A 25,380-nucleotide genomic window follows, 5' to 3' on the forward strand; every position below is an offset into this window, starting at 1 on the left:
TGACTTTCTTAATACCATTTTCTTTTCACTAGCTTTATTGTAAGAATACAGTATATAATACATATAACATAAAAAAACACGTGGTAATCAACTGTTTATAGTAAGGCTTCTGATCAACAGCAGGCTATTAGTTAGGTTTTTGGGGAGTGAAAAGTTAAAACTCAGGTTTTGGACTGCATGGCGGATCAGCACCCTTAATCCTCATGTTGTTGATGGTTATCTAAAATAAAATCCATTTCTTCTAACCATCGGGGACTGCTCTTAATAGATACAAAGGCCATTCTGAATTGGGCAAATTTGAGCAATCGTATTTTTTTTTTTTAAAGATTTTATTTATTTATGAGAGAGAGAATGAGAGAGAGAGAGCATATGAGAGGGAGGAGGGTCAGAGGGAGAAGCAGACTCCCTGCCGAGCAGGGAGCCCGATGCGGGACTCGATCCCAGGACTCCAGGATCATGACCTGAGCCGAAGGCAGTCGCTTAACCAACTGAGCCACCCAGGTGCCCCGTATTTTTATCTTTAATACAATGGTTCTCAAATTTGAGGATGACAGAATCACAGGGGAGTCCCTTTATAATCCCCTTCTCCTCGAAGTGCAGATTCTGTGGGTCTAGGGGCATAGGAATCTACATTTTGAACAGACAGGCCTGAGGAGTGGTGTTAAGCACAGCTACTGCTCTATCATTACTGAAAAATAGCCTCTGCACACAGGTGTACTTTCCTTTATAACAGGGAAATATTTTTAAAAAGTGTAACCAAATTCGATTTTGTAAATTAAATTCTATTTTCCCACATGTTGACTTTAAAGACACTTTATTCATTCTGAGGGGTGGGAGTGGTTTATCTTCTTCTAGAGGTCAAATCCGTGCCCTCCCTTTCCTCATCTCTACTTCAGTAGTTAAATATTTAATAATTTAGGAACCCTTTTGAAAGGATCTTATCCCGGGCGCCTGGGTGGCTCAGGTGGTTAAGCGACTGCCTTCGGCTCAGGTCATGATCCTGGAGTCCCTGGATCGAGTCCCGCATCGGGCTCCCTGCTCGGCGGGGAGTCTGCTTCTCCCTCTGACCCTCCCCCCTCTCATGTGCTCTCTCTCATTCTCTCTCTCTCAAATAAATAAATAAAATCTTAAAAAAAAAAAAAAAAGAAAGGATCTTATCCCTCACTCCGTTTCTCTCCAATTTACCTGTTTATTCACTGAGAATGTCAGCATTCGAACAGTGGCTGATTCGTAAACCTTACCTTTGAAAACAAACCTAGAAATACATACTCTCTCTTTAGAAAGGAAAATGAATTTAGTAAAAAATAAATAAAACCAGGTAAGGGGAAATTTACCTGTAGAGATGTTACTGCTATGTATTAGCTACTACAGTATAAGAGAAATGCTTCTTCAAAAGAAAATACCAACCAAGTCTTCCACCATTTTTAACTTTTGTACAAAAAAAAAAAATCCACACTTAAGAAAAAATGCTCTACTAAATGATGCAGATTAGACACAAATTACTGAAAAACAGCAGTGAGATTTTTATTTCTTTCAGAGAAAGAAGAAACATTTTTTTAAAGCACCTATGAAGAACCAACACCAAATATGAAATGTCATTTCTAGTACTGTGGGTATTCTGGCAAAGTAAACATACCCCAGACTACAGACTGGCAAATTGTGTTCTAGGCTCAGTTTTGCCACAAAAGGGCCATGTGACCTTGGAAAATAGCCTCCCTGCATCTGAATTTGTAAAATAAGATGATTAAATAAATGTAACTCTTTGATTCCAGATTAATTCACTCTAATTTATATGAAAAAGCATTTGTGGTATGTGATGCCTATAACTTGCTTGATCAAATGACACAATTAAAACGAACTGGAAACTTGATACTGTAACTTACCAAGACCGTCGTTGTAGCTATCAGTTTCATATCAGTACATACCATACTACTTTGAACATCCAAATTTTCACATACTGAGTTTTCTTAAAGGGAGGTACATGTGTACCATAGTCTGTTTGGGTAATAGGAAACAATGTGTCTTTTCAGCCCTTCTTCCCAACCCATTGGCATTATAGCCTCCAGGAAAACAAAAACAAAAAAACAAAAAAACACCTTTAAGTCTTAACCACTGAAACAATAATGTTGCAGTAATTACAACACAGAAATAACATTTCTTTCCTAAAATACTCAGTTATTCTCCCGAGATCACTTATCTTCCAGGAACCAACTTTCTTCTGTCTGCTCTCGTGTTTGTTAGAGCAAACATTTTCCATTGTAACAAATATTCAGTTCACCACTTATTCTTGTTTCCAACGAAATATACTGTCTCCAAAAAATCCGCCCCAAAATCCAACAAGACTCAACACATGCATTTGGCAATTCCGGGGAGGCTGGGATGCACAGACATCTTGTTCAAAATAAATAAACTTTCCAGGATCTTTATTTACTGACTTGAGAAACGTAGGTTGGGAAACAACCAGCTAACTTCGCTCCCAAGTTGGCATCTTAAAGAATCCTGCGTTTACAAAACACCCAGGACCTCACAGACTCCCTGCACAGAATTGGCCAGGGAGCACACGCCCATCGGCCCTGCCTGGAGAGGAAACAATGGGAGAGGCGCGAGGGAGCAAGCCCGGCGCCCGGGGCGCCCCAGCTCCCCGGCTCCGGCCCGCGCCCGACACCGCGCGCCGCGTCCCCTCCCCGGGCGCCCCGGGCCCCCGCCCCGGGGCGCGGCCCACCTGCAGGGGCGCGGGCAAAGGGCTGTACTCACCAAACAGGGTCAGGGCCATTGTAAGGGCGCTCGCCAACTGCTCGCCGCCGCCCGCCGGTCCACGCGCTCTCCCCGGCAGGGCCAGAGATCACCGCATCGGCCCGAAGCGCTCACACCTCGGAGGCAGCGTGGAGTCGGAGGGGCGTGGTGGGGCGCGGGCGCGCGGGGAGGCTGCAGGCCGGGGCGCAGGGGGCCGCTGCAAGAAAAAGTTATTTATGCGTTATTGTCAGGCGCACCCGCACCGGGCGAGACCCGCTAGCCCTAGGCAAGCCGGCACTTGTCGCTGCCATCTGTGCACGACGCGGAGCGCGCGCGCGCGCGGGCGGCGGTACCTGCGAGGCGGGAGGCTTGGCCGCGGCGCAATGGCAGGCGGAGAGGCGGCGCCGCGGTGGCGGCGGTGGCGGCGGCGGCGGCGGCGGCGGCGGCGGCGGCGGCGGCGAGAGGAGCAGCCTCGCGGGGCCCCCGGCGGGGCGCGCTCACTCCGCATCCCGCGGCCTCGCAGACGCCATCTTGCGATAGCGTCTCCCACTGGGTCTGCCCCTGCGCCTCCTCGTGCCTCCCTCTCGGGCGGCCGAACCCAGGGCGTTCCCATAGCAACGGGCGCGCGCGGGGGCCGGGGGCGCGCGCCCCTCCTGCCGCGGGCCGGGAGGAGCCGCCCCAGCCGCCCGGGAGGCGGCCTCCGGGAGCCCGGCGGGGGGCGCGGTTGGTGTGCGTTTTAGCTGAAATCCCTGGGATTTTTCTTGAATGGGATTTGAGGAGGCGCGGAGAGGAGAAAAACGGAGCTGTTACTCGAAAGAGGAAGAGTCACAGGAGGATGCTCCATGAATCCAAGTCCCCCAAGCAGGGTCATCCGGGGATCGGGTTCGCTCGAGGATAAATCTCCCGCCCGGCGCCCTCGGGGTTAACGGAGAGTCTGGAGCCGGTGACCTGAAGCTCCGGGAGTCGGGAAGGGAGCCTGGAGTCGAACAGAGACCCTGACTGTTGCCTTCCTTGCCACTCGGACTTGGGAGCCACTGCGAGTACTGATCAGATTGCCACATCTGAGGAATCAGGAGTCGTTTAGAAAGCATCAGGGATTACCTAAAAATAATTTGATACCAGGCCAATGCTTAAACCTAATTTTCTTCCTTTTACTTTACACCTCTTTGATATCGTCTCAGGAAAAATTAACGTTTCGCACTGATTGGCACTTCTCCTATACCACAAAAGATTGTTCCCCTGAGCTTTTTGCATTTATCTGATAATCACTGGCAACATCCTTCTTTCTGTGATGTTCTCTGCTCGCCTCTGTCTTTGCCTTAATTAACGAAAAGCCATATAACTCCTTGAGATTATCAGCCGAAAGATGTTCTTGAAAATCGCGGTTATGATGTTTTTGTGTCGTTTTCATTTAGTGTATTCAAAAATTCAGTATTCTCTAGTTGCTATGTTTGTTCCCTCGGGGGGGGGGGGAAATTCCCCCTTTTTCTTCTTTCGCTTAGGGATTGGATACTGTTGCAGCATCTAATCATGTAGATTTTCTCTTTGGTTCTCATGTTTTCCCGCGTGCATCTTTCCTCTTACAGTTGCTCAGACTCCCTAATGTCATTTTCTGCTTCTCTCTAATTTTCAACTAATTCTTTTTAGATTATTATATAAATATCTTCTACTTAATGTATCTTGAGGATCAAATCGTTACAAAAATGAAAATTACCACTACCAATAGAACCAGCAGTTAATTCATCATCATTTCACAACAGACTCTAACATCAGAAGAAAAAGAAAAGCCCGTTGGAAGGAGGAGCCAAGCCTTTTGTTTCATGTCAGTTAACTCAAGAAAAAAGAAATAGTAAAATAATTCAACATGAACGGGCAAATGTGTAAGATGCTGAATGCTTGAAATTTTCCAACGTACTAAAATGGTTCTCCTTTAGCTACTAATATCAAAATAAGTCTTGAAATCCCCACAGTTTTAAATCTTTAATGAAAAGGACTCTTGATTTTGAATGGCCTTTCTGCTCATGAAAAATTAGAAACACACAGCTCATGAAGAGAAATGAGATCCACGAGAAGGCTTTGTGGGACAGATTTTACAACCATGTAAAGATTGCTGCTGATCTGCTACGCAATCAGACAAATCCAAAACTAAAGACAGCATTTGCTGCCTCAACCAGTGATCTTCAACCTTTTTTGGAACTTAATTTCCCTTTAAGGCTCTGATAAAGATACTGTCCCTCTTCCTGGAAAATGCTTACATACATATATACACTCACCAAATTTCAGGGGGATTATGGCCTATTCAGGCACCCAGATATCCTTTGTAATCTCAGAAAGTTTTACATTTATAATTAAAATTTTTTATTTTTCACATGGAAGCATGGAATTTTGGAACAGGAAGGTACCAAACTCCCCTAATTTAAAGATAAGGAAATTGAGGGCCCAGTGGTCAAAAGATTTTCCCAAATGTGTACACCTTTTAGTGGCAGAACTAATAGGAAAATCTGAGGCATCTGGTGTTCTCCCTGACCACCTCCCCCACTCTCCATCCCCCACCAATTTAGAGAATACATGGTTTGAATTTAAAAAGAAAAATCTGTTTAGTATTAGAAGCAGAGTGGCAAGGGGAGTATTTTGTCCTCAGTCATTTTGCATGTTTGGGTCTTCTTGCAGTTTGGGAAACTCAATTTTGTCTCAAAGGGTCTTTATTCACATGCTCTTCAACTTAGAACTATGTGTCCAATCAGGTTGAGAGAAAAAGTGCTTTTCTCTTCTCTTTGTGAAACTCTCTTTAGAGAGGTACCAGAGCATCAATGTTTTGCTGGTACAGCTCAGTATGCTGGTAATTCTCGCTGGCCCCTGGGGGCTTATCGTGCGCAGCAGAGAGAAATTAACAATCCTGTGGTCAGACTCACGCTCCCATTATACAGCCAAGCTTTGGTTATCAGACCAGTTTTGCACCCACTAGTTGTGGCTTCACACAGCTGAATCTTAGTGATAGATCCAACGGAGGCTCAGGTGGGGACATTCTTCCCTCCGTTTCTCCTTTCTATACAAGTCTGGGCACTCCCACACCCAAAACACACAGACACACAGACGCACAGACACCTCTCCCAAGAGAGGTTTTTAGGATACTATTTGAAACAATACAGCCCAATGTTACTATGTTTCCCTTTTTAACCATCTAGCTTTCCACAAGTGATTCAACTGACTTCCTAATAGCAAAATGCTTTCTATACTTACTTGATCAAAGTGCTATGTCTTGAAAATAATACTGATTTTTATATTATTGTATTATCTAACGAGAAATAGAGAGTGTTGCTTTTCTCACCTAGCTGGAAATAAAGCAAATGCCTTTCAGCCACAGATTCAATGTAAGGAAGGGCGTTAACCACTTGGGGATGATTATTATGGGTGTTACCTTAGACTGTTTATTTAAAAGGGTGAAGAATGAGTTGACTTTTAAAACATTTATGTTTTCATTCAAAGATTCAATTTTGTGCCTAACAAGAAACACCTAGAATGGGTGGATTTGTTTGCTCTGTTATTTGTTAGATTTTTAGATGAATGTTTTACTTTTTCTGGTTCTTCCTCATTTGTAAAATGAAGGGATGGGACTAAGTTATCTCTAAGGTCCTTTTTAGGTTTAGCTGTCATTCTGCAATATTTTAAAATATTTAAGTTAACTGGATTATGGATAAAACAAAAGATATTTTTATTTGAATATTCAATATATCATTTATGTATTCAGTATATTTAAGGTGCTGGTATATCTGGTAAGTCTGAGTCATAGGTTACATTTTCATAAAGACCTAGTAAAGTAAAGAAGTCATATTTTATTAAAATATCGATACTCTGATTTCATCTGCAGTATGTTACACTAATGTTATAATTATTATATTCTCTTCTCAGGTTTAACAGGATTAAAATGAAAAGTATGCACTGAACAATCTATGTCAAATTTACTAAAACAGTTTCTTATTTTTATGTAAGTTTTGTGGACTAAACAGAATTTAGGCAGCCCTTTAAAATTCTTTTCTACATTTTAAACTAATGACATATTGCAAGTGTTTTGGGTTTTCTTTTTGTTACTCATTTAGCTTTGTTCCCACTGGTAAACATTGATTTGTTCCTCAGTTTTGAATGAAGCAGAAATTAATGAGGCGGTTTCTGCTTCACGATAACAAGTTGAAATTATAGCACTTTATCATGTCAACACAGCTTTAAACACTAGGAATACCAGTTCTTTAGCACTGTTCCCAAAATAGTGCCGAAGTTTGCTGTTGGAGAAAAACTCACAGAGCATATTTCTGCTAATGTGATAGAAACATTTCTTATTCCTCAGTCAGACTAAGGTTTAAATTATTTATTTAAAATAATCACAATTATAACATTCTCTCTGTCCTGTATTTATGTTACCAGGGTATTTATTGCCATAGTGTGAATGTGCTTAGAGTGGATTTGGTCTGTTTTTAATAATGTTTTCCTAATAATGTTTTCCTTAATGTTTTTAATAATGTTTTAGTAGTGTTTCCCCTAATCCGGATGAGTCCCCCACTTTTATCTTTCTGAAGATAAAGTAATCTTTATCTTTCTGAATTAATATCTTACCTAATATTTGCTTGGCATTTCATGACTGATAAATAGCACTTTCATAGGGCAAGGCATCTACATACAAGTAATGGAAGCAATATTTGCGTTGAATGTGAAGATTTAGTTGACAAAACTACTCAAGAAAAAAAATTTAGGTCATAAACTATAAATTTGGCCTTTCAGCTTAAACAATTCAAAGTAATGTTTAGGAGAGTTAGTTGTGTTCTACTGACCACCAGAGGGTGCCTAAATTATATCCATAGGAGCAATTGTGGATCTTAGAAATGAAGTAAAATTTGAAAAATACATAAGAATCCTTAAGAATTGAAAACTTTCTCCATTCCCCTGCAGTGTTCCTTATGAAGTAGAAGAAAATAATCCCACCAAAATTATGCTAAAAGGGGAGGTGGCTTTTGGCTCATTAGGCACAGATTTGGAATTGTATATTACTGAGCAGTGTTTGTTCAGCTCTTATTATATCACTTCCAAAGTGAAAGTGTTTGTAGAAAGGCTCTGTGTGTGTAGGTATGAAGGGAAGGGAAACTGAAATTCAAAATCAGGCCATAGAGGTCTTCTATCCCTGACCCAAGATAATGGATTTCTTGTTAACTGCTCAGCTTGAAGAGGAAATTTTAGTCCAATAGGTGATGGGACCATAGGTATTACTATGAGTCCTAGGTTTGAACCTTCTAAATGCCACGGGTCCTATATATTTTTTTTTTTAACTTTGTGATAGGATTTTTTTGAAATGTCAAAATGACCACTGGTTTGGAGTGGCCAAGGAAAAAGAAAGGGTAAAAGAGGTCTGTTTTCAATACATGTTTAAGAGAATACTTATTTCCTGGTAAATAGTATAGGCGATCTTTTGGAATTTTTTATAGGCTTAAAAGCAAATACATTTTCAAGTGCACATTAGCTAAAAGTGCAGCAATTATGGCTGCCGTCAAGTAAAAGTTTTTGTCTGAACTCTAATCATATTATAGTACTTTAAGCCAGCATTTCCATTTGTGTGTGTTTTTCTGAGGTCACCAGGCATATCTAACGCACAGTGTAAGCTAAATGTCTATTTGACTTGAGCAGCTGGATTTCTGCCAGATTTTGTTTTCAAGAGGGTATAAGGAGATTTGGCTGCAAATCAAATATCCCTAATATGGCCATGGTTCTTCTGGGTAATGTGGGTGTCCACAATAAGATGACTTATTCAAGTTGATTACATTGCGAGTTATAAATCAGCTAAATAGCTATGAACTCTGGGTGAGAATTACACAATCTCTAATTAAATAACAGAGCTAAAAAAGAGAGAAGTGTATTTCCATGATTAAAATCACAATCTGGGCTCAAATCTTGTCTACTCCTGTGATGGATTTTTCATAAAACTCCTTTGTATACTGTTGTAAAATAGAACTTATGTCAGACATTTAGGGCAATGCACCATTGGAAACCATCCATCCATCCTTCATTCACTCAACAAATATTTACTAAGGAGCTATGATATACCAGGCATTGTGCTAGAATCTAGCAAAGGAGTCAAAGATGAACCAAACATGTATTCAGATCTTTTAAAAATTTGCAGTCCTTGGGGATAATCCTTACAAATGGGACAATGACAAGGCCATAAGAGGGATACAGATTAAATACTGTGGAAGTTCAGAGCAGAGAAAAATTATTCCCAGCTGATAAAATGGATGAAGTCTTCATGAAGGATGAAGCTAGGCTTTGAGGTGTGGACAGAAATTAGGCAAATAGAATAGAGAAAGGGAAAAGTAGGGCTTAGGTAAGAGAAAAGAGCATGACAAAACTCCTAGGGAAAGAGGTGGGAAATCATGACAGAAGAATCACAGGCAGGACAATTTGGCTGTAGCAAGGACCTATGGGAGGAGAGGCTAGACATGTAGGTCAGGACATATACAGAAGGCCAACCTGTTGCCTTGAAATTTATTATGTTATCTGAACCCTGCAGGGTTTCTACAAGTACTTGAGGCAACTGGGAATTTGGATTCGTTTTGCAAAGATCTGGTCTCAAAATTATTAAGCCCTATTTTCCACTACCCACCAATATATGAAAATATATGAATATACATACACACACACGCAAACACACACGTGGTATTGTTATAAGCTAATAACTCGAGGCACGAGACACCCTGAAGGTGAAGTTTATCATATAATGATATAAACCCACATTTTAAAGGCTCCCTGATAATTTCTGAATTTTTAGTCAGCTTCCAGTCAGATCTTATATCATCACTTTACTCCACAACCTGACTGACAAAAAGCTGTGGCACCAAGTGTAGGAGTCATGTCAGTTCTGCCATTTCTTCTACAGTTACTGTGCTTGTATTATTAGGATGATTGTCAATGCAGGATGTCTTTGAAAGGATCTTTTATTTATTTATTTATTTATTTATTTATTTATTTATTTATTTATTTATTATTATTATTTTTAAAGATTTTATTTATTTATTTGACACAGAGAGAGAGAGCACAAAGCAGGCAGAGGGAGAGGGAGAGGGAGAAGCAGGCTTCCCGCGGAGCTGGGAGCCCGACGTGGGGCTCGATCCCAGGGCCCCAGGACCATGACCCGAGCCGAAAGCAGCCGCTTAACCGACTGAGCCACCCAGGCGCCCTGAAAGGATCTTTTAAAGTCATCTGTTCGTTTGGGAGGATTCAGTTTAGTTAAAAAGCAGATACTATAACCCATAAATCCAACTAACTTGGCCATGTAAATTTCAGTAAGTTGCAATGAGCCAAATGGGAAAAGATGAATCAACGGTACTGTCAACCCCACCCCAGAGCAAAACTCCCTTTCTTCCCCCAGGATAACCTGCACACGTTGTATGTGATGCGGGATTTTCCAACATACAAAGTGAGGAAGCGAATCTCTGTCAATCTGTACATAAAATACTAATAAACTTAATTTTCTCCTCACTTATAAAAATAACTAATAACTATACATAGAAGTTCTACTTTTTCTTTCCGTAAGACAATGAAAGTCTTGGCGGTATGTACACTCTACTTTGGAGGTTGCTGGTATGGACAGGAAACCAGGGCAAGTATTTGTAAAGCGGTATGGTCAGAGCTGACCTTCTGAAAGGTGAATCTGATTATCTGTGTAACGGAAGAAAAACAGTAACAGTGACTCTTACTTCAAGCCCTACCCACCTATTATCACAATTGTTCCCAAGTACTAAGAATTCTGTCTGAACTTTCAGAGAGCCTAGCCTTTAAACAGTTACAGGAAATGTCACCCAACACCTCTGATATCCTGGGAAAATGAGGCTAACTTTTAGAGAGTTAGGAATAAAGAATACTAGCCATAAAGAGAAGAAAGGCTGAGCACTAGAGTGGACCTTTCTACAACTCAGAAACCAGGCATGATGAAAGAAGTTTTCTGAACATTTTGTTTCTTCTTAATACTGAGTGAAAACAGCCTATAAAACACATAGCTTATAAAACACTGGATTTGACGGAATCTAGGGGTGAGAGTGGGGAGTTGTTATCTGCTACCTCCCCAGACTTCTCCAATGCCACAGCACATCTTGAAAAACACTGGTCAGGGGGCTCCTGGGTGGCTCAGTCGTTAAGCGTCTGCCTTCTGCTCAGGTCATGATCCCAGGGTCCTGGGATCGAGCCCCGCATCGGGCTCCCTGCTCCGTGGGAAGCCTGCTTCTCCCTCTCTGACTCCCCCTGCTTGTGTTCCCTCTCTCGTTGTCTCTCTCTCTCTGTCAAATAAATAAAATAAAAAATCTTTAAAAAAAAAAAAAAAAGGAAAAGAAAAACACTGGTCAGAAAGATCTGGCTTCCTGGGCGCCTGGGTGGCTCAGTTGGTTAAACATCTGACTCTTGATTTCAGCTCAGGTCATGATCTCAGGGTCGTGAGATCAAGCCCTCATCAGGCTCTGTGCTCAGCACAGAGTCTGCTTGGGATCCTTACTCTCTCTCTCCCTCTGCCCCTCCTCCTGCTTGCGTGCCCTCTCTCTCAAATAAATAAATTTTAAAAATCTTAAAAAAAAAAAAAAAGGAAGATCTGGCTTGAAATGTTGGCCTCTCCTCTCACTATGTGACTGGAGGCAGATTTAAATCTTCTAGGACTTCAGTTTCCTCCTCTGCAAAATAGAGGTACTCACTGTATCACTTGGTTTGCAACCTTTTGATTGCAACTGACAGAAAACTTAATTCAAATTGGCTTAAACAAACAAAGGAAATTTACTGACCCTGACATGGACAAACCCAGAGTCAGGGTGAGTTTCAGGGAAGGCTGATTCAATAGCGCAAAAAATATCCCCAAGGACCTAGTCTCTCTATTCCTAGTCTTTATATAACACAGAGCCCCCCCTGCTCATGGCATCTCCCAGAATCTCCCCTTGTGGTAGCAAAATGGCTTCAGAGGTTCTAGACATTACAGAGTCCTACCTCTCTATCCAAGGGAAGAGAAAGTCCTGGAATATCTCACTCTTGTTGGCTTGAGTTGGAATATGTGTCCATCCATGAGTCACTGCTGTGGCCAGGGAGAAGGGGTGAGTGCAGGCCAATCACAGGTTACTCCAAACCAAGTGCATTAACCCTTCCAAACCTCATGGCTGAGGTGAATTCCTTAAAGAAAACCTAGTACAGAGCTTGGAGGAGAGAGAAGGGGCTGGGCAGGCGACTCACACATGTCTGCCTTTTAGGGTCATTCTGGGGATTAAATAAAGCACAGAGTGGACATGTAATAAATATGGTTTTTCGGGGCGCCTGAGTGGCTCAGTCGTTCGTCTGCCTTCGGCTCAGGTCATGATCCCAGGGTCATGGGATCGAGCCCCGCATCGGGCTACCTACTTGGCAGGGAGCCTGCTTCTCCCTCTCCCGCTCCCCCCTGCTTGTGTTCCCTCTCTCGCTATGTATCTCTCTGTCAAATAAATAAATAAAATTTCTAAAAAAAAAAAAAATGGTTTTTCTTCCTCTCTCTCTCTTTTTTTAAGATTTTATTTATTTATTTGACAGAGAGAGACACAGCGAGAGAGGGAACACAAGCAGGGGGAGTGGGGGAGGGAGAAGCAGGCTTCCCATGGAGCAGGGAGCCTGATGTGGGGCTCCATCCCAGGACCCTGGGACCATGACCTGAGCCGAAGGCAGACACTTAACGACTGAGCCACCCAGTCACCCCTCTTCCTCTCTCTATAAGGATTATCTTCCTCAGTGTTTAGTAAAAGCCCAATTTTCTCTGAAAGTAAGCACCCAAGTCTTGTGCAAACCAGTCCTCTCCTCACTAAGCCATCTTTTCCCACATATAAAAGCAATGCCCAATTCTTGAACCTCGTATATATTTGCTTCCCAGACTATTTATAGTCGTGGTGGCATCACCAACACAACCTGTAGGAAACAAAAATTGTAATCGATTATTTTGCAAAATGTGCTTATCTATTATGTACTGCCAACTAAACAGTTGGATATTTTTTTCATAAAATTGGCCACTTGTTTTGTCATCAATTTTCCAGTTTTAAAATAATTTCGATCTCTTTCAAAATACACAATTGTTCAACATCGGGAAAATTATTTTCTGTATGTTTTAGGATTTCCAGCTGAGCCTCAACTGGGATTCCAAGTCTGGTCGTATGTGATGAACCAGCAGGCTTTATATTTATATAAACAATATTTAGGGATGGCTAAGTATTCATTTATGTTAATAATTGGCTAAAAACTATAGAGCGAATCATAAGATAAATCTACTCCAGGACCCCAAATGGCCTCAGCTGCATTCTGAGCAAGACTCTGTGACCAAGAGCGTGTCCCGCATGCCCACCTGGCAGAGGGATGCCGTCCCACGGCAGGGAGAGCGAGGGCCGTCCGTGACAGGGTGTCCACCCTCTGACCCCACACGAAACCTAGGACTTGACATTTGTTTTGTCTTTCTAAACCTCGATCACGGAGCCGAGTGAAGTGCACTTTGTCAAATGTAAGGGTCTGCTTTGTTATTTTTAGCCTTCTGTTCCACCTTTTTCTTTTTTTTTTAATCGTGTTTCTTGTCAAATGCAGAAATGTTCCTTCCGCCACTCACTGAGGTTTTTGAATTCTGGCTTCTGCAGTTTTTATTGTCTGTGTCAGACGTACAGCCAGATGTGGTCCTCTGTCTGCATTTTCTAGATTCTGTTCCATCCACATCGACCCCCGTTTGGTTCTCCTCCACCCCCACTCACCCTCACGCTCTCTGAGAAAAAGAATCACCTTGTGTGTTGTAGCTAGCTCATTTGTTTCAAGAGAAAGTCAACAGATCATACTCAATGTCTTGAATAAGTCGTGCTTTTTGATACTAGAAAAAAGTATGGCAAAAGTAACTAAAAAGGAGCTGTAGTCTTTATTTGCATTTCACGAAGCAGATTATAGGGTATCCACTGCAAACCTCTCAGGAACTCTTCTTGAAACTCCCTTTCCTCTTTTTTCATCATACCCTGCAACTGCTTTGGAGCAGAGCGCTCTTGAGCCTCCGAAATTCTCTCCCAGCCCTCCCAGTCTATGGCCTCCTTGCACTCTCCCCCTTCCCTATTCCCTTTGTGCAGACTGGTCTCTGTGTTTCTGTTTACTCTCCTTAACCTCCACCTGGTACCTAAATTCCTCACTATTTGGAAGATCCAGGAACTAGCCCAGCAAGCAAGAATCTTGCTCCCTGTCCTTCTGCCTCTCGGTTCTAGTCTTTCTCTGTCCACTAACCTTGATTCTGAACCAAACCAAACCAAACCAAACCAAACCAAACAAAACAAAACAAAACCCTGAGAAGTCTGGCCTTTCCATTAGAAAGTGAGATGGTGAGAAAGATGGCCAAGACAAAACTCTAGAGAATTTTGTCCCCAGCCTAAAATGAGTGCGGGCAACTGTGGTGAAATGCTTTGCATACATTTTCTCATTTGAACCTCACAGCAACCTTGAGGGGTCAGGGGATGTCAGAGTCCAGGATTTCCACTTCCGAGCTCCAATGCTTGGTTAACTAGAGCACATCACCATTCTCTATAAAAAGGTCTAGCCACAGATAAATTTGTATCATTAACATATTCATTTACTTTAGTATAGTTTGCTTGAGGACCCTATATTATAGAAGTCTAATACCATAAACAAATATTCTGCTATTTAAGAAATTGAGTTTAGAGTTGGTGTTCCAATTTTAATCCAGTTTAGGAATTATACGTATCTTCATTTATTGATGATGATAATGTGCCAGGAGGTCAGATATGCAAAGAGACGGAGTCCAATTAATAAGGCAAAACATGTGTATATCCAAAACACCTATTATGAACTCAGTATTTTGCAAAGCGCTCTGAGAGAAATTTTTCATATATGTTTTGGGCAGACCAAATGAAAGAAACATCATATAATTGGAGGGGAGTTAAATTTTTAAAATGCAGGGAGAGGGCTAGCCTGCCCTGAAATCTCTCTGGGTGATGGTGACCAGTAGGAGGCAGCTGGCTAAGCAGTAGAGAGAAGAAGAGGAAGAAGGAAAAGGGCCACCACAAAGCCTAGACATCACTCACCCTGGAATTACAAGCAGTCAAAAGAGGAAAGGTTCTGGAGCAGATGAGTGTCAGGATGAAATTTATTTTCCTGACAAGTATGATTTCAAATTTTTAATCTGAGGTAGAATAAATAACTCCCTGTTCAGTGTTTATTGTATCCATGAGTGACTTCATTAATGCTCTTTATTTTCTGGGTTAGTCTGATTCCCAAGCTTTAAAAATGCTGTAAACACCTAGTACCTCTGGAGCTGTGAAGGGAAACCAGCTGTCTTAGGGTATGTCTTCCTGTGTTTCCTGTGTTTCTTCTGAAGAACAATGCGAAGTGGAGAAAGATAACCTCTAGAGACAGACGGGGTGAAGTAGAGCTCGAGTCCTAACAAAAAGGAGAAAACAACCAGAATGTGAAACAGCTCTCCTATCTGGTCTTCACTCAGCGTGGCCATGCCTGTTGCCCCCCACCCCTTCCATCCCCAGTGCATTAGTGCATTTAGTTTGTCCCTGCAAATTGAAGCAAAGTCTCCTTTTAATCCTGAAAGCATTTTTTTTCCCCTCCCCAACTATGATAGGAAACATTAGGCTTTCTATCATTCAACATGCATTTTTATCCCATTACTTAATGGAATAAAACAGCTAATTCATTTCTCCAGCCTTTTTTTTTTTTATAACAGTACAATCTCCTTCAGGGAAGAACTGGTGTTTGCCTGTCTTACAGTGATCAGGGTCAGATCCAGGCATCTCTCAGAGGGAGAAAGTCAGGCTTGACAGCATCCACATTTCACGGTCCTTTCCACATTCTCAGACCCCCCCCCACACACACACCTGGGGCCTTAAAATGCCACCCTTCTTTTCCCTCTCTTAAAACTGGAGTTAGAGTTTCATTTAACTGGAAATATTTAATGCCAGTTCTTCTTTATGGCCTCCTTTTAGTTTGCAAGCCTGTGCACAGACCACGGCAGTAGAGGGATATGCTCATATAGATGCTTGGTTAAAACAAACAAAGCCATCCAAACAAACAAATGTATAATGATACTGTTCAGCTGAGATCCCCAAACAATCATTTAAACTGAAATTCTCCGTGAAGCCACCCACCCGGAAGTAACCAATCCTTTTAATTCCCAGAGAACTCTGTCCTTCAAGTCCAGGTATGGGTCTAAATACATCTTTACATTTTACATTTTATTATAATTATCTGAGTATGTATATACACCCATATATAACATATATTTGTGAATATATATTTATGAATAACACATACATGCACATGCTTTCTACCTTTCTATCTATTGGATCCTTAGCTGATTAAGAGTAGGGTTCTGTTGTGTTTTTCTTTTTTTTAAAGATTTTATTTATTTATTTATTTGAGAGAGAGAGAGAGAGACAAGCAGACTGCACTGAGCACGGAGCTCAATGCAGGGCTCAATCTCACAACCCCAAGATCATGACCTGAGCTGAAACCAAGAGTCAGGCGCTTAACCAACTGAGCCACTCAGGCGCCCTGTGTTTTTCTTTATATTTTGCAGCACGTAATACTCAGCAAACACCAGCTGAAAGCATTAATGTAAATACAAAAGCTAATACAGTGATTCCAAATAAGCTGTCTATGTGCTGGACCTCCTAGGGGGCAGCATGCTAGGATATTGATAACATTCTCATCAATGGTTTACATTCTGGCAAAAGCAAATGGAAGGTTTTGTTTAAAATTGGTGCTTACAGTGTGGTCACATGATAGAGGATTAAGGAGTACTGAGATGTAAGAAGGTTAATTATAACTGCTAAGTATTTGGCTTTTCCATGTTTAGTTTGTTTGCAGTTCAGCGGAATAAGCTTTGCAAAGTCAAGCCAGATTTTTTTTTCACACCAGTTCCCAGAAAATCTTACTTTATATGAATAGTCTTTCTATACCTTATGACTAGTGGCCCTTTTTATGCAAAGGGCCAGAGACAGGTGCTGACTTCTTCCTTTTAAAAACTACTTTCTTGGGCGCCTGGGTGGCTCAGTCGTTAAGCGTCTGCCTTCGGCTCAGGTCATGATCCCAGGGTCCTGGGATCGAGCCCCACATCGGGCTCTCTGCTCGGCGGGGAGCCTGCTTCTCCCTCTCCCACTCCCCCTGCTTGTGTTCCCTCTCTCGCTGTGTTTCTCTCTGTCAAATAAATAAATAAAATCTTTAAAAATAAATAAATAAATAAAAACTACTCTCTTCTCTTTTATTTTATTTATTTATTTATTTATTTATTATTATTATTTTTTTAAAGATTTTATTTATTTATTCATAAGAGACAGAGAGAGAGAGAGGCAGAGGGAGAAGCAGGCTCCCCGCCAAGCAGGGAGCCCGATGCAGGACTCCATCCCAGGACCCTGGGATCATGACCCGAGCCGAAGGCATACGCTCAACCATCTGAGCCACCCAGGCGCCCTTTATTTTTATTTTTTAAAGATATTTTATTTTATTTATTTGACACAGAGAGACATAGCAAGAGAGGGAACACAAGCCAGGGGGAGTGGGAGAGGGAGAAGCAGGCTTCCTGCTAAGCAGCGAGCCCAATGCGGGGCTCGATCCCAGGACCCCAGGATCATGACCTGAGCCGAAGGCAGACACTTAATGACTGAGCCACCCAGGCGCCCCTACTTTCTTTTTTTAAAATATTTTTTTTTATTTGTTTATTTGAAAGAGAGAACCCTGCAGGGAGGAGCAGAGGGAGAGGGACAAGCAGACTCTACACTGAGTGTGGAGCTTGTTGTGGGGCTCCATCCCAGGACCCTGAGATCATGACCTGAGCCAAAATCAGGAGTCAGACACTTAACTGACTGAATGCACCCAGGAACCCCCCAAAACTATTTTCAATTACAAAAATATTATTTCTCTACATATAACAGTTACAAAGATCTCCACGCAGAAAGAAAAAGCGGAAAGAGAAACCATTGTTAATTCCACTACCACAGTTAAAAAATAACCACTGTTTATATTTTAGTTTATATCCTTTGAGATTTTTTTTCTGACTCTATTAATATGGCACATGTAGGCATGGATTTGTCCATTTTTCTGCCTCCTCGAGTCCAAATGGTTACAACATGTTTGTACTGTGTGCCTCTCCCCTCTACTGTAGTCATTGGTAGGTCAGTGAATGGACACCGACCCAAGCTGGCCCATTCTGGGTACCCGCTCTCTGAGGATGAAGCTGTAATGTTGAAATTGGGGGCTGCTGGAAGCAATCTTTGACTATGTGCAATAAGAAAGAGAAAACAGTCCAGAGTGAAGGAGATACATCAAAAACAATAAAGATGAGAGAGAGCCCTGTTGGCATCCAAGTGTCTGGTTCCAATTATTCTAAGGCTTGGAAGAATGTAAACTTTCTATAAGTTCTGTAGGTAGAGTGCGTGCTGTGGTGTCCTGTCCAGATCCTCCCACCAGGATGGAGGTATCCGTTCTCCCAGATGCCAGGAATGTCCATTGCTGATGGCTCACAGCTGAGTCACTTCCCAGGACTTGCCCTTGGGCTGAAAGTGTTGCTTGGACCAAGGTCACACATCCTCTGTAGGGGCAACCTACATCCAAAGATTGTTTGATATGTGGGTATAAAAGCCTGGCTCCTTGCCTTAATATGGGACAACTCCAGAGCTCCCCGTGCCATTGACTGTGGCATTGATCATGACGGAATCACAGTTGGGCTTTGCCCTCTGCCCAGTCCTCCTTTCCTCACTCACAAGTATTGATTCAAAGAACACTGCCCACTAAAGTTTCTGCATGCGAATCTCCATCTCTGAATGTTTCCTGGGGAGCCTCACCTAAGCCTGTGGGTGTGGCAGAGATGTCTAAAGTTCCACATTTTGCATTCTCCCTTTCTTTCTTTGTAATATGGCTTATAATGTAATAAATCCTTTGTAATAAATCACTTCACAATTATTACTTAAACTAGCCTAAGCGGCTTCTTGCTTTTTGTAACCAAAAAAGTTTTTTTTTTAAAGATTTTATTTATTTATAAATAAATAAATCATCTGAGAAAGAGAGAGAGAGAGAGAGCACGAGTGGGGTGAGGGCAGACGGAGAAGCAGACTCCCAGCTGAGCAGAGAGCCCGATGTGGGGCTTGATCCCAGGACTCCTGGATCATGACCTGAGCTGAAGGCAGACGCTTAATGACTGAGTCACCCAGGCGCCCCCCAAAGAGGTTCTAATACATTATTTCCTTCTGATAAATTTCTAGAAGTAAAATTAATGTTCTACAAGAGATACACATCTTTAAGACTTTGATCCCTCTTGCCACACATCCCACCAATTCACATTCTTATCCACAGCATGTGAAAGTAACCACTTCCCAGACTTGGCAGAACACTGATATTATGCTTTTAAAATTCATTCGTTCATTCTGCAAATGTTTTTTGAGTGCCTGCTATGTGCTTGGCTGTGTGCTAAGGGCTAGGGGTAAATCCCTGCCCTCGTGGAGCTTGCATTCTAGGTATGAAGAGATAGGCAATTAGTGAAATAGGTAAGTTATGTGGTGTACCAGAAGGTGGTAAGTGCTACAGAGACATATTAAACTGGGGAGGGAGGCGGGAGTGCACGGGGAGAGGGGTGTCCATTGTAAGTACAGGGGACAGGGAACCCCTCACTGAGATGGTGACTTTTCAGCGAAGACTTGAGAGCGAGAAAGGAACGGGGCGTGAGGATATCCGGGGGAAGAGCATTTTGGTCAGAGGGAACAGCACGTTCTAGAGGCTGAATCACACCTCATGTGTTCAAACAGCAACGACCTGGCAGGAAGTTGGAGTGGAGGGGGCGAGGGCGAGAATGGGAGATGTGGTTAGTGGGGTAATGGGGGCTGCTATGTGGTCCTGGGGTGATGGATTTCTCTAGACAAGACGGGAACCAGATGCGGGATTGGAATAAAGGACTTGTTCTCGCTTATGATTCAAGAGGCACCCTCGGGCTGCTGTGTTTTAAAAAACCACAGTGAAGGCAAAATGGGAAGTGGGAGGCCCGTCAGGAGACTGCCTACCTACCCCGATACACCAAAAATAGTATTTCATCATTGTTTGTTTGTTTGTTGCACTTGAATTTCTTATATATAAATTGTTTGTATTTCTCCTATTGGAAATGGCCTATTTTGAGATCTTTGTTGATGTTGCCATTAGCATATTTACCTTTCGCTGTGGATTTTCAGTGATAGTAAGAATGTCGCTTTTAGTCATATATGTAGTTCTCTGTTCCCAACTGCTCTTCTAATTTAATCCTGTGCGTGATTTTTTTAGGTAGAGATTTTTAATTTTTATGAGGACAGATTTTTTCAAAGAAATTTTCTGGTACAGATTCTGCTTGTGATAGCATACTTAGAATCTTGCCAAGACTATTGCTTCAGTTTAGGCTTTTTTATTTGCAAGCCATAGAAGCTGGCTTAACAAGGGAAATACATCTTAATACTTGGGATCTAAACTGGAACCTGGAGATAAGAGATTCGACCAGGCCACATAAGATTCTGGAACTCGGAACTAAAAACCTTACCTGGAACCAAAGCATCTTTCCCATTTCTCTGAGTTTACCTGCTTCACTCTCTTCACTTCTCTCTGCTTCTCTCTGAGCATCCATGTCACTCTTCCCTCTTCTTCTGTGATACTCTGTTCATCCATATTGTGGCCACCTCCATTCTGGCATGACTGATGAGCAGACTAAGCATCTCTTCACCTCAATTTTAACACATGGGAAAGAGAAACTAATTACACAGTCCACCCAGTAGATTGGCCTATTCTGCGACCTCCCTCCATTCCAAAAACATAAGCTGCGTCCAGGGAGTGTTGGAGTCACAGACTCTAAGGGGCTCATCTTGAGAGGGGCATGTGGAGAAAGGGCAGTTCTCATTGGGAATAGGGAACATGCATTGAGCATATACCATAAAAGAAGTACAATCCACATTCATCAACATTTTATTCTAATACTTCTATGGCTTTAAATTTTCCATACTTCTGAAAGCAATTTTTGTGTAAGGTATGCTGTAGAAGTATCATTTTGTCTTATTTTATATTGCAAAAGGTTAGCCACTTGTCCCCAAAATATGGCAGAAAAAAAGTTGAACTTGTGCCAAAATTGCTATTGAAATGAACCAGATGTCTTATAGCTCAGATTGTTTAAAGTATTTGATGAGTACCACTATTTAAATAATGTTGATCTAACTGTTGGAAACTCCTCTTGGTTATATGTTTTGTCATTATTGTTGTTCTTTACTAGTTAGAAAACATGCCAAAGGAACACACACACACACACACACACACAAAGCAATCTGATTTAAAAATGGGCAGAGGACCTGAATAGACATTTTCTAAAGAAGACATACAGATGGCAAACAGACACATGAAAAGATGTTCAATATCACTGATCATCAGGGAAATACAATTCAAAATAACGAGATATCACCTTACACCTGTCAGAATGGCTAAAATAAAAAAGACAAGAAATAAGTGTTGGTGAGGATGTGGAGAAAAAGGAATCCTCGTGCACTGTTGGTGGGAATGCAAGCTGGTGCAGCTACTGCGGAAAACAGTATGGAGGTTCCTGAAAACATTAAAAATAGAGTTACCCTATGATCCAGTGATTCTACTACTAGAAATTTACCCAAAGAAAATGAAAACACTATTTTGGGAAGATATATGCATCCCTGTGTTTACTGCAGCCCATTATTTACAAAGACCAAGATATAGGAAGCAAACTAGTGTCCATGAATGGATGAATGGATAAAGAAGGTGTGAGATATATATATATATATATTTATACACACAATAGAATATTAGCCATAAGAAAGGATGAGATCTTACCATTTGTGTCAACATGGATGGACCTAATGGGTATTATGCTAAGCGAAGTAAGCCAGACTGAGAAAGACAAATACCATATGATTCCACTTAAATGTGGAATCTAAAAAAACAAACAAACAAACAAAAAGCAGATTCAGACCTATAAATACAGAGGACGAATTCATTGTTGCCAGAGGGAAGGGAGTCGGGGTGGGGGGTGGGCATAATGAGTAAAGGCCAGTGGGAGATACAGGCTTCCAGGAACGGAATAGGTAAGTCAGGGGAATAAAAGGTACAGCCCGGGGATTATAGTCGATGACATTGTGCTCGTGTCGTATGGTGATAGATGGTAGCTACACCTGTGGTGAGCATAGCATAACGTATAGAGAAGTTGAATCACTATGTTGTACACCTGAAACTAATGTAACAATGTGTGTCCACTATACTCAGATAAAGAAACATTTTTTTTTAAACAATAGAATCAGCAAACATGATTACTCTACCTTATGATTCATTGACACAAGGAAGATGGGAGCCACCATCAGGCCACCATGTTTGAGGAAACTTTGTCCAGACCTTGGTGGAGAAACAGCTGAATTCAGAAAGGCATTATCAGTCAAGTGACTTCCACATCTTTTCCAGCCCTTTTCCCCATGGGGAAGGAGCATCTCCAGACTAGATAAGTCACAGAGATTATTGAAGAGGCAGAAACTGACCAAACAAACAAAAATCTGTCAAGATTGTTGTTAGTAATTATTTTGTCATTTGCCCAGTAAGATCATTTTTTAATTAATTATACCATGATTTTTTTTTTACTGGCTAAATAAGTGTCAGCAAATTACTTCTTTGATTCTCAATTTTTTCACTTATTAAATGTCACCATTGAACTAGATGATTTCTAATGTTTCTACAAACACAAAAATCCTGATTTACTAATTTACTAGTTTTCTGTGTAGAAGTGTGTGGGGCTGTATGAAACCGTTAGCTAAATGCTATCTTCACCCAAGGCATTACACACTCAGTGAAGCCAACACTCCAAAGACTAACCTACTAATGACACGTTAAGAAATTAGCATACATTTAATAATTTCTCCAACAGTGGTGATTGGGAGAGGAAAATTATCATCTCTTTCTTTAAATCTTTAGTGTAGACTTTGTAGAGAACATTTTTAATAGCTTTTTTGAGGTATAACTGACATATGACAAACTGTATGTATTTATATGCTCAAATACGATGAGACATATACCCATGAAACCATAATCACAGTCAAGATAGTGAACACATCCATCACCTCAAAAAGTTTTCTTGTTCTCCTTTCTAATTTCTTCTTCTAGCTGCTCTCCACAGACAACCACTGGTCTCCTTTCTGTCACTATAGATTAGTTTGCCTTTTTTAGGATTTTATTTCAATTGAATCAGATACCGTGTAACCTGTTTTTTTTTTTAAAGATTTTTATTTTTATTTATTTGAGACAGAGAGAATGAGAGACAGAGAGCATGAGAGGGAGGAGGGTCAGAGGGAGAAGCAGACTCCCAGCTGAGCAGGGAGCCCAATGCGGGACTCGATCCCGGGACTCCAGGATCATGACCTGAGCCGAAGGCAGTCGCTTAACCAACTGAGCCACCCAGGCGCCCCTGGTGTAACCGGTTTTGACTGGCTTCTTTCATTCCGCATAATTATTTTAGATTCATCCATGTCATTGTATGCATCAGTAGCTCATTCTTTTTTATTGCTGAGTAGTCTTGCAAGGTATGGATATAGCAGTTTGTCTATCCGTTCCCCTCCTGATGGGCATTTGGGTTGTTTCCCCTTGGGGGGCTATAATGAACAAAGTGCTAAGGACATTTGTGTACGGGTCTTAGAATGCACACAGGCGTCCATTTCTCTTAGGTGAAGACCTACAAGGAGAATGCTTGGGTCGGATGATAAATGCATGTTTAGCTCTTTGAGAAATAACTAAAACTGTTTTGGAAAGAGTTTGTGCAATTCTACATTCCCGCCAACAACGTAGGAGAGCTCCTATTTCTCCACATGCTCGTCAACACTTGGTGTGATCAGTCTTTTTCATTTCAGCCATTCTAATAGGGGTGCAGAGGTAGTTTACTAATTTTGAGTGAAGAGACATGAGGAGGGAGGGTGGAAAGACTGGTGCGGATTCATTTCAGGAAAGATGCCTGTCAGTTCATCTCATGCTACTTGGGTTCCCTCAAGCTGCCTTAGTTATTGATCCTGGTGAGTCGGGTTCTTCAGCTGATTTTACGATTCTAAATACCACCCTATGCCTTCTAATACATTTCTTTTATCTTCAAGGTACCAGAATAGGCCTCATCGCTTGTAGCCAAAGCCCTCCCTTTCCTACAGGTCACTCTGTTTACCTCTGCCTGGCAGGCCTTCCCTCACCATCTTCTGGCAACAAACCCCACCCATGCCCTAACTACAGCATCTTTGTCTCTAGACCCTATTGCCTCTAAGCCAAGATCTAGTCCTCTTAGACTTTGGATACATGAGCCAATAAACTCCCTTTTTTAGCTTAATCTAGTTTGGAGTCAGGTTTCCGTCACTTAGAACTGACAAAAATCACCCTGTGCCCCACCGTCCCCTGTCTGTCCTGTGCATGGGTTCTCAGAGCCAAGCATGAGGCCTGGAAATCAGCAAGTACTGAGTAAATAAACGACCACAGTTTTAAAATCAGACACATTGTTATAAATCTGTAAATATCAAGAAACCGGAAAGGTTGCTTTGAGAGGCATCATGGGTAAGCAGACCGCAGCTAGACTGCGAGGTGTGGATCCCAGCTCTGCCATTCATCAGCTCTGTGACCTTGGACAGTTTATTAATTTCTCTGTGTCTCAGCTTCTGAAACCCTAAAATGTGGATGATAATAGGACCTGCCTCCTAAAGCGATGAAGATTAAATGAGTTAATTTACCAAAAAAGCACTTGCCTGATATGTGCAAGATTTTTTTTTTAATTTTAATTTTGTTTTGTGATGTGGATAGGTTTTTGGATCAAAGAGTCAGGGTTGGAAAAGACGTTGAGTGTGCTCTCGAGGAATGACATGCTAAGATCTCAGTTACTAGTCATGGGATCTTAGATGAAATGCCGACTTGCCCTGAGAATCGGTTTTTTACTCTTTAGCCAGGCACATATAAAGACCCATGCTCTGGCTCAAATAATTGAACATAAGGTTGTTTAACAGAAGTTCACGTGATAAGGAACCTGAGTTTAGGGGGTGGCACTTAGCTCGCTGCAGGTTCATTTGGAGCGAGTAGAAAGGCAAAGGCTACCGTAAAACTTCCAAAGATTAGGCTGAGCTGCGAACAGTGGTGTTAAAGAAAATTATAACCCTCGGGTCCTCTGCTCAGTGCTCATCCCATAGAGAATACGTACTTAGCGCTTGGACAGGCTGGAGAGCCTCGTGGAGAGGGAGAGGAAATGCAGGGAGGTAGCAAACATGTGATTTGAAGAACAGATGAGAGCCTTCCAAAGGCTTGCTCTGAATGATGAGACTCAGAGAAGATGACATTATAGTCTTCAGACACTTCGGATACCGGCCTGTAGAGGACTTCATCCGACTTGTTCCAGAAGCCCAGGGTGGAAGGCTGCAGGGGGCAGACCCCAGCTCAGCGGGAGGATGTGCTCTTCGCCCAGCAGAGCGGCCTGGTGATGGTGAGGGCTGTCCTGCAAAGCTGCAAGCCCCTGACCCCGAGAGGAGCGGGGTGAATGTGAGTTGACGGACACATGAGCAAAGAATAATTGTGGGAGGGATGAATCATCCAGGACTGCTCGGTTTC

At 42.0% G+C, this 25,380-nt stretch overlaps 1 protein-coding gene across 17 annotated transcripts in view; it reads right to left on the reverse strand.

Annotated features, from left to right (window-relative positions):
• Positions 1-25,380, reverse strand: part of CHN1 (chimerin 1) — a 225,779-nt gene that overhangs the window by 190,232 nt on the left and 10,167 nt on the right. For 7 of the 17 annotated variants that reach the window (XR_010410189.1, XR_010410190.1, XM_064586701.1 and 4 more), the window contains exons 3-5: positions 24,977-25,285; positions 20,341-20,482; positions 15,048-15,180 (exon numbers count right to left, since the gene is read on the reverse strand). Coding sequence is in view for 15 of the 17 variants with exons in the window: in XM_064586701.1 (XP_064442771.1) it covers positions 15,048-15,180; positions 20,341-20,427 (220 nt within the window). In the remaining 2 variants the exon portion in view is untranslated. Of the gene's footprint in view, positions 1-2,754; positions 2,951-3,086; positions 3,266-15,047; positions 15,233-20,340; positions 22,054-22,088; positions 22,178-24,976; positions 25,286-25,380 lie in introns of those variants that run through there. The other 10 variants (XM_064586711.1, XM_064586710.1, XM_054506140.2 and 7 more) reach the window with 7 other exon arrangements.

The sequence above is a fragment of the Mirounga angustirostris genome, unplaced genomic scaffold (assembly GCF_029215605.1).
Source record: "Mirounga angustirostris isolate CCGP_5_RB_7025 unplaced genomic scaffold, mMirAng1.0.hap1 SCAF_3, whole genome shotgun sequence".
Taxonomy (NCBI): domain Eukaryota; kingdom Metazoa; phylum Chordata; class Mammalia; order Carnivora; family Phocidae; genus Mirounga; species Mirounga angustirostris.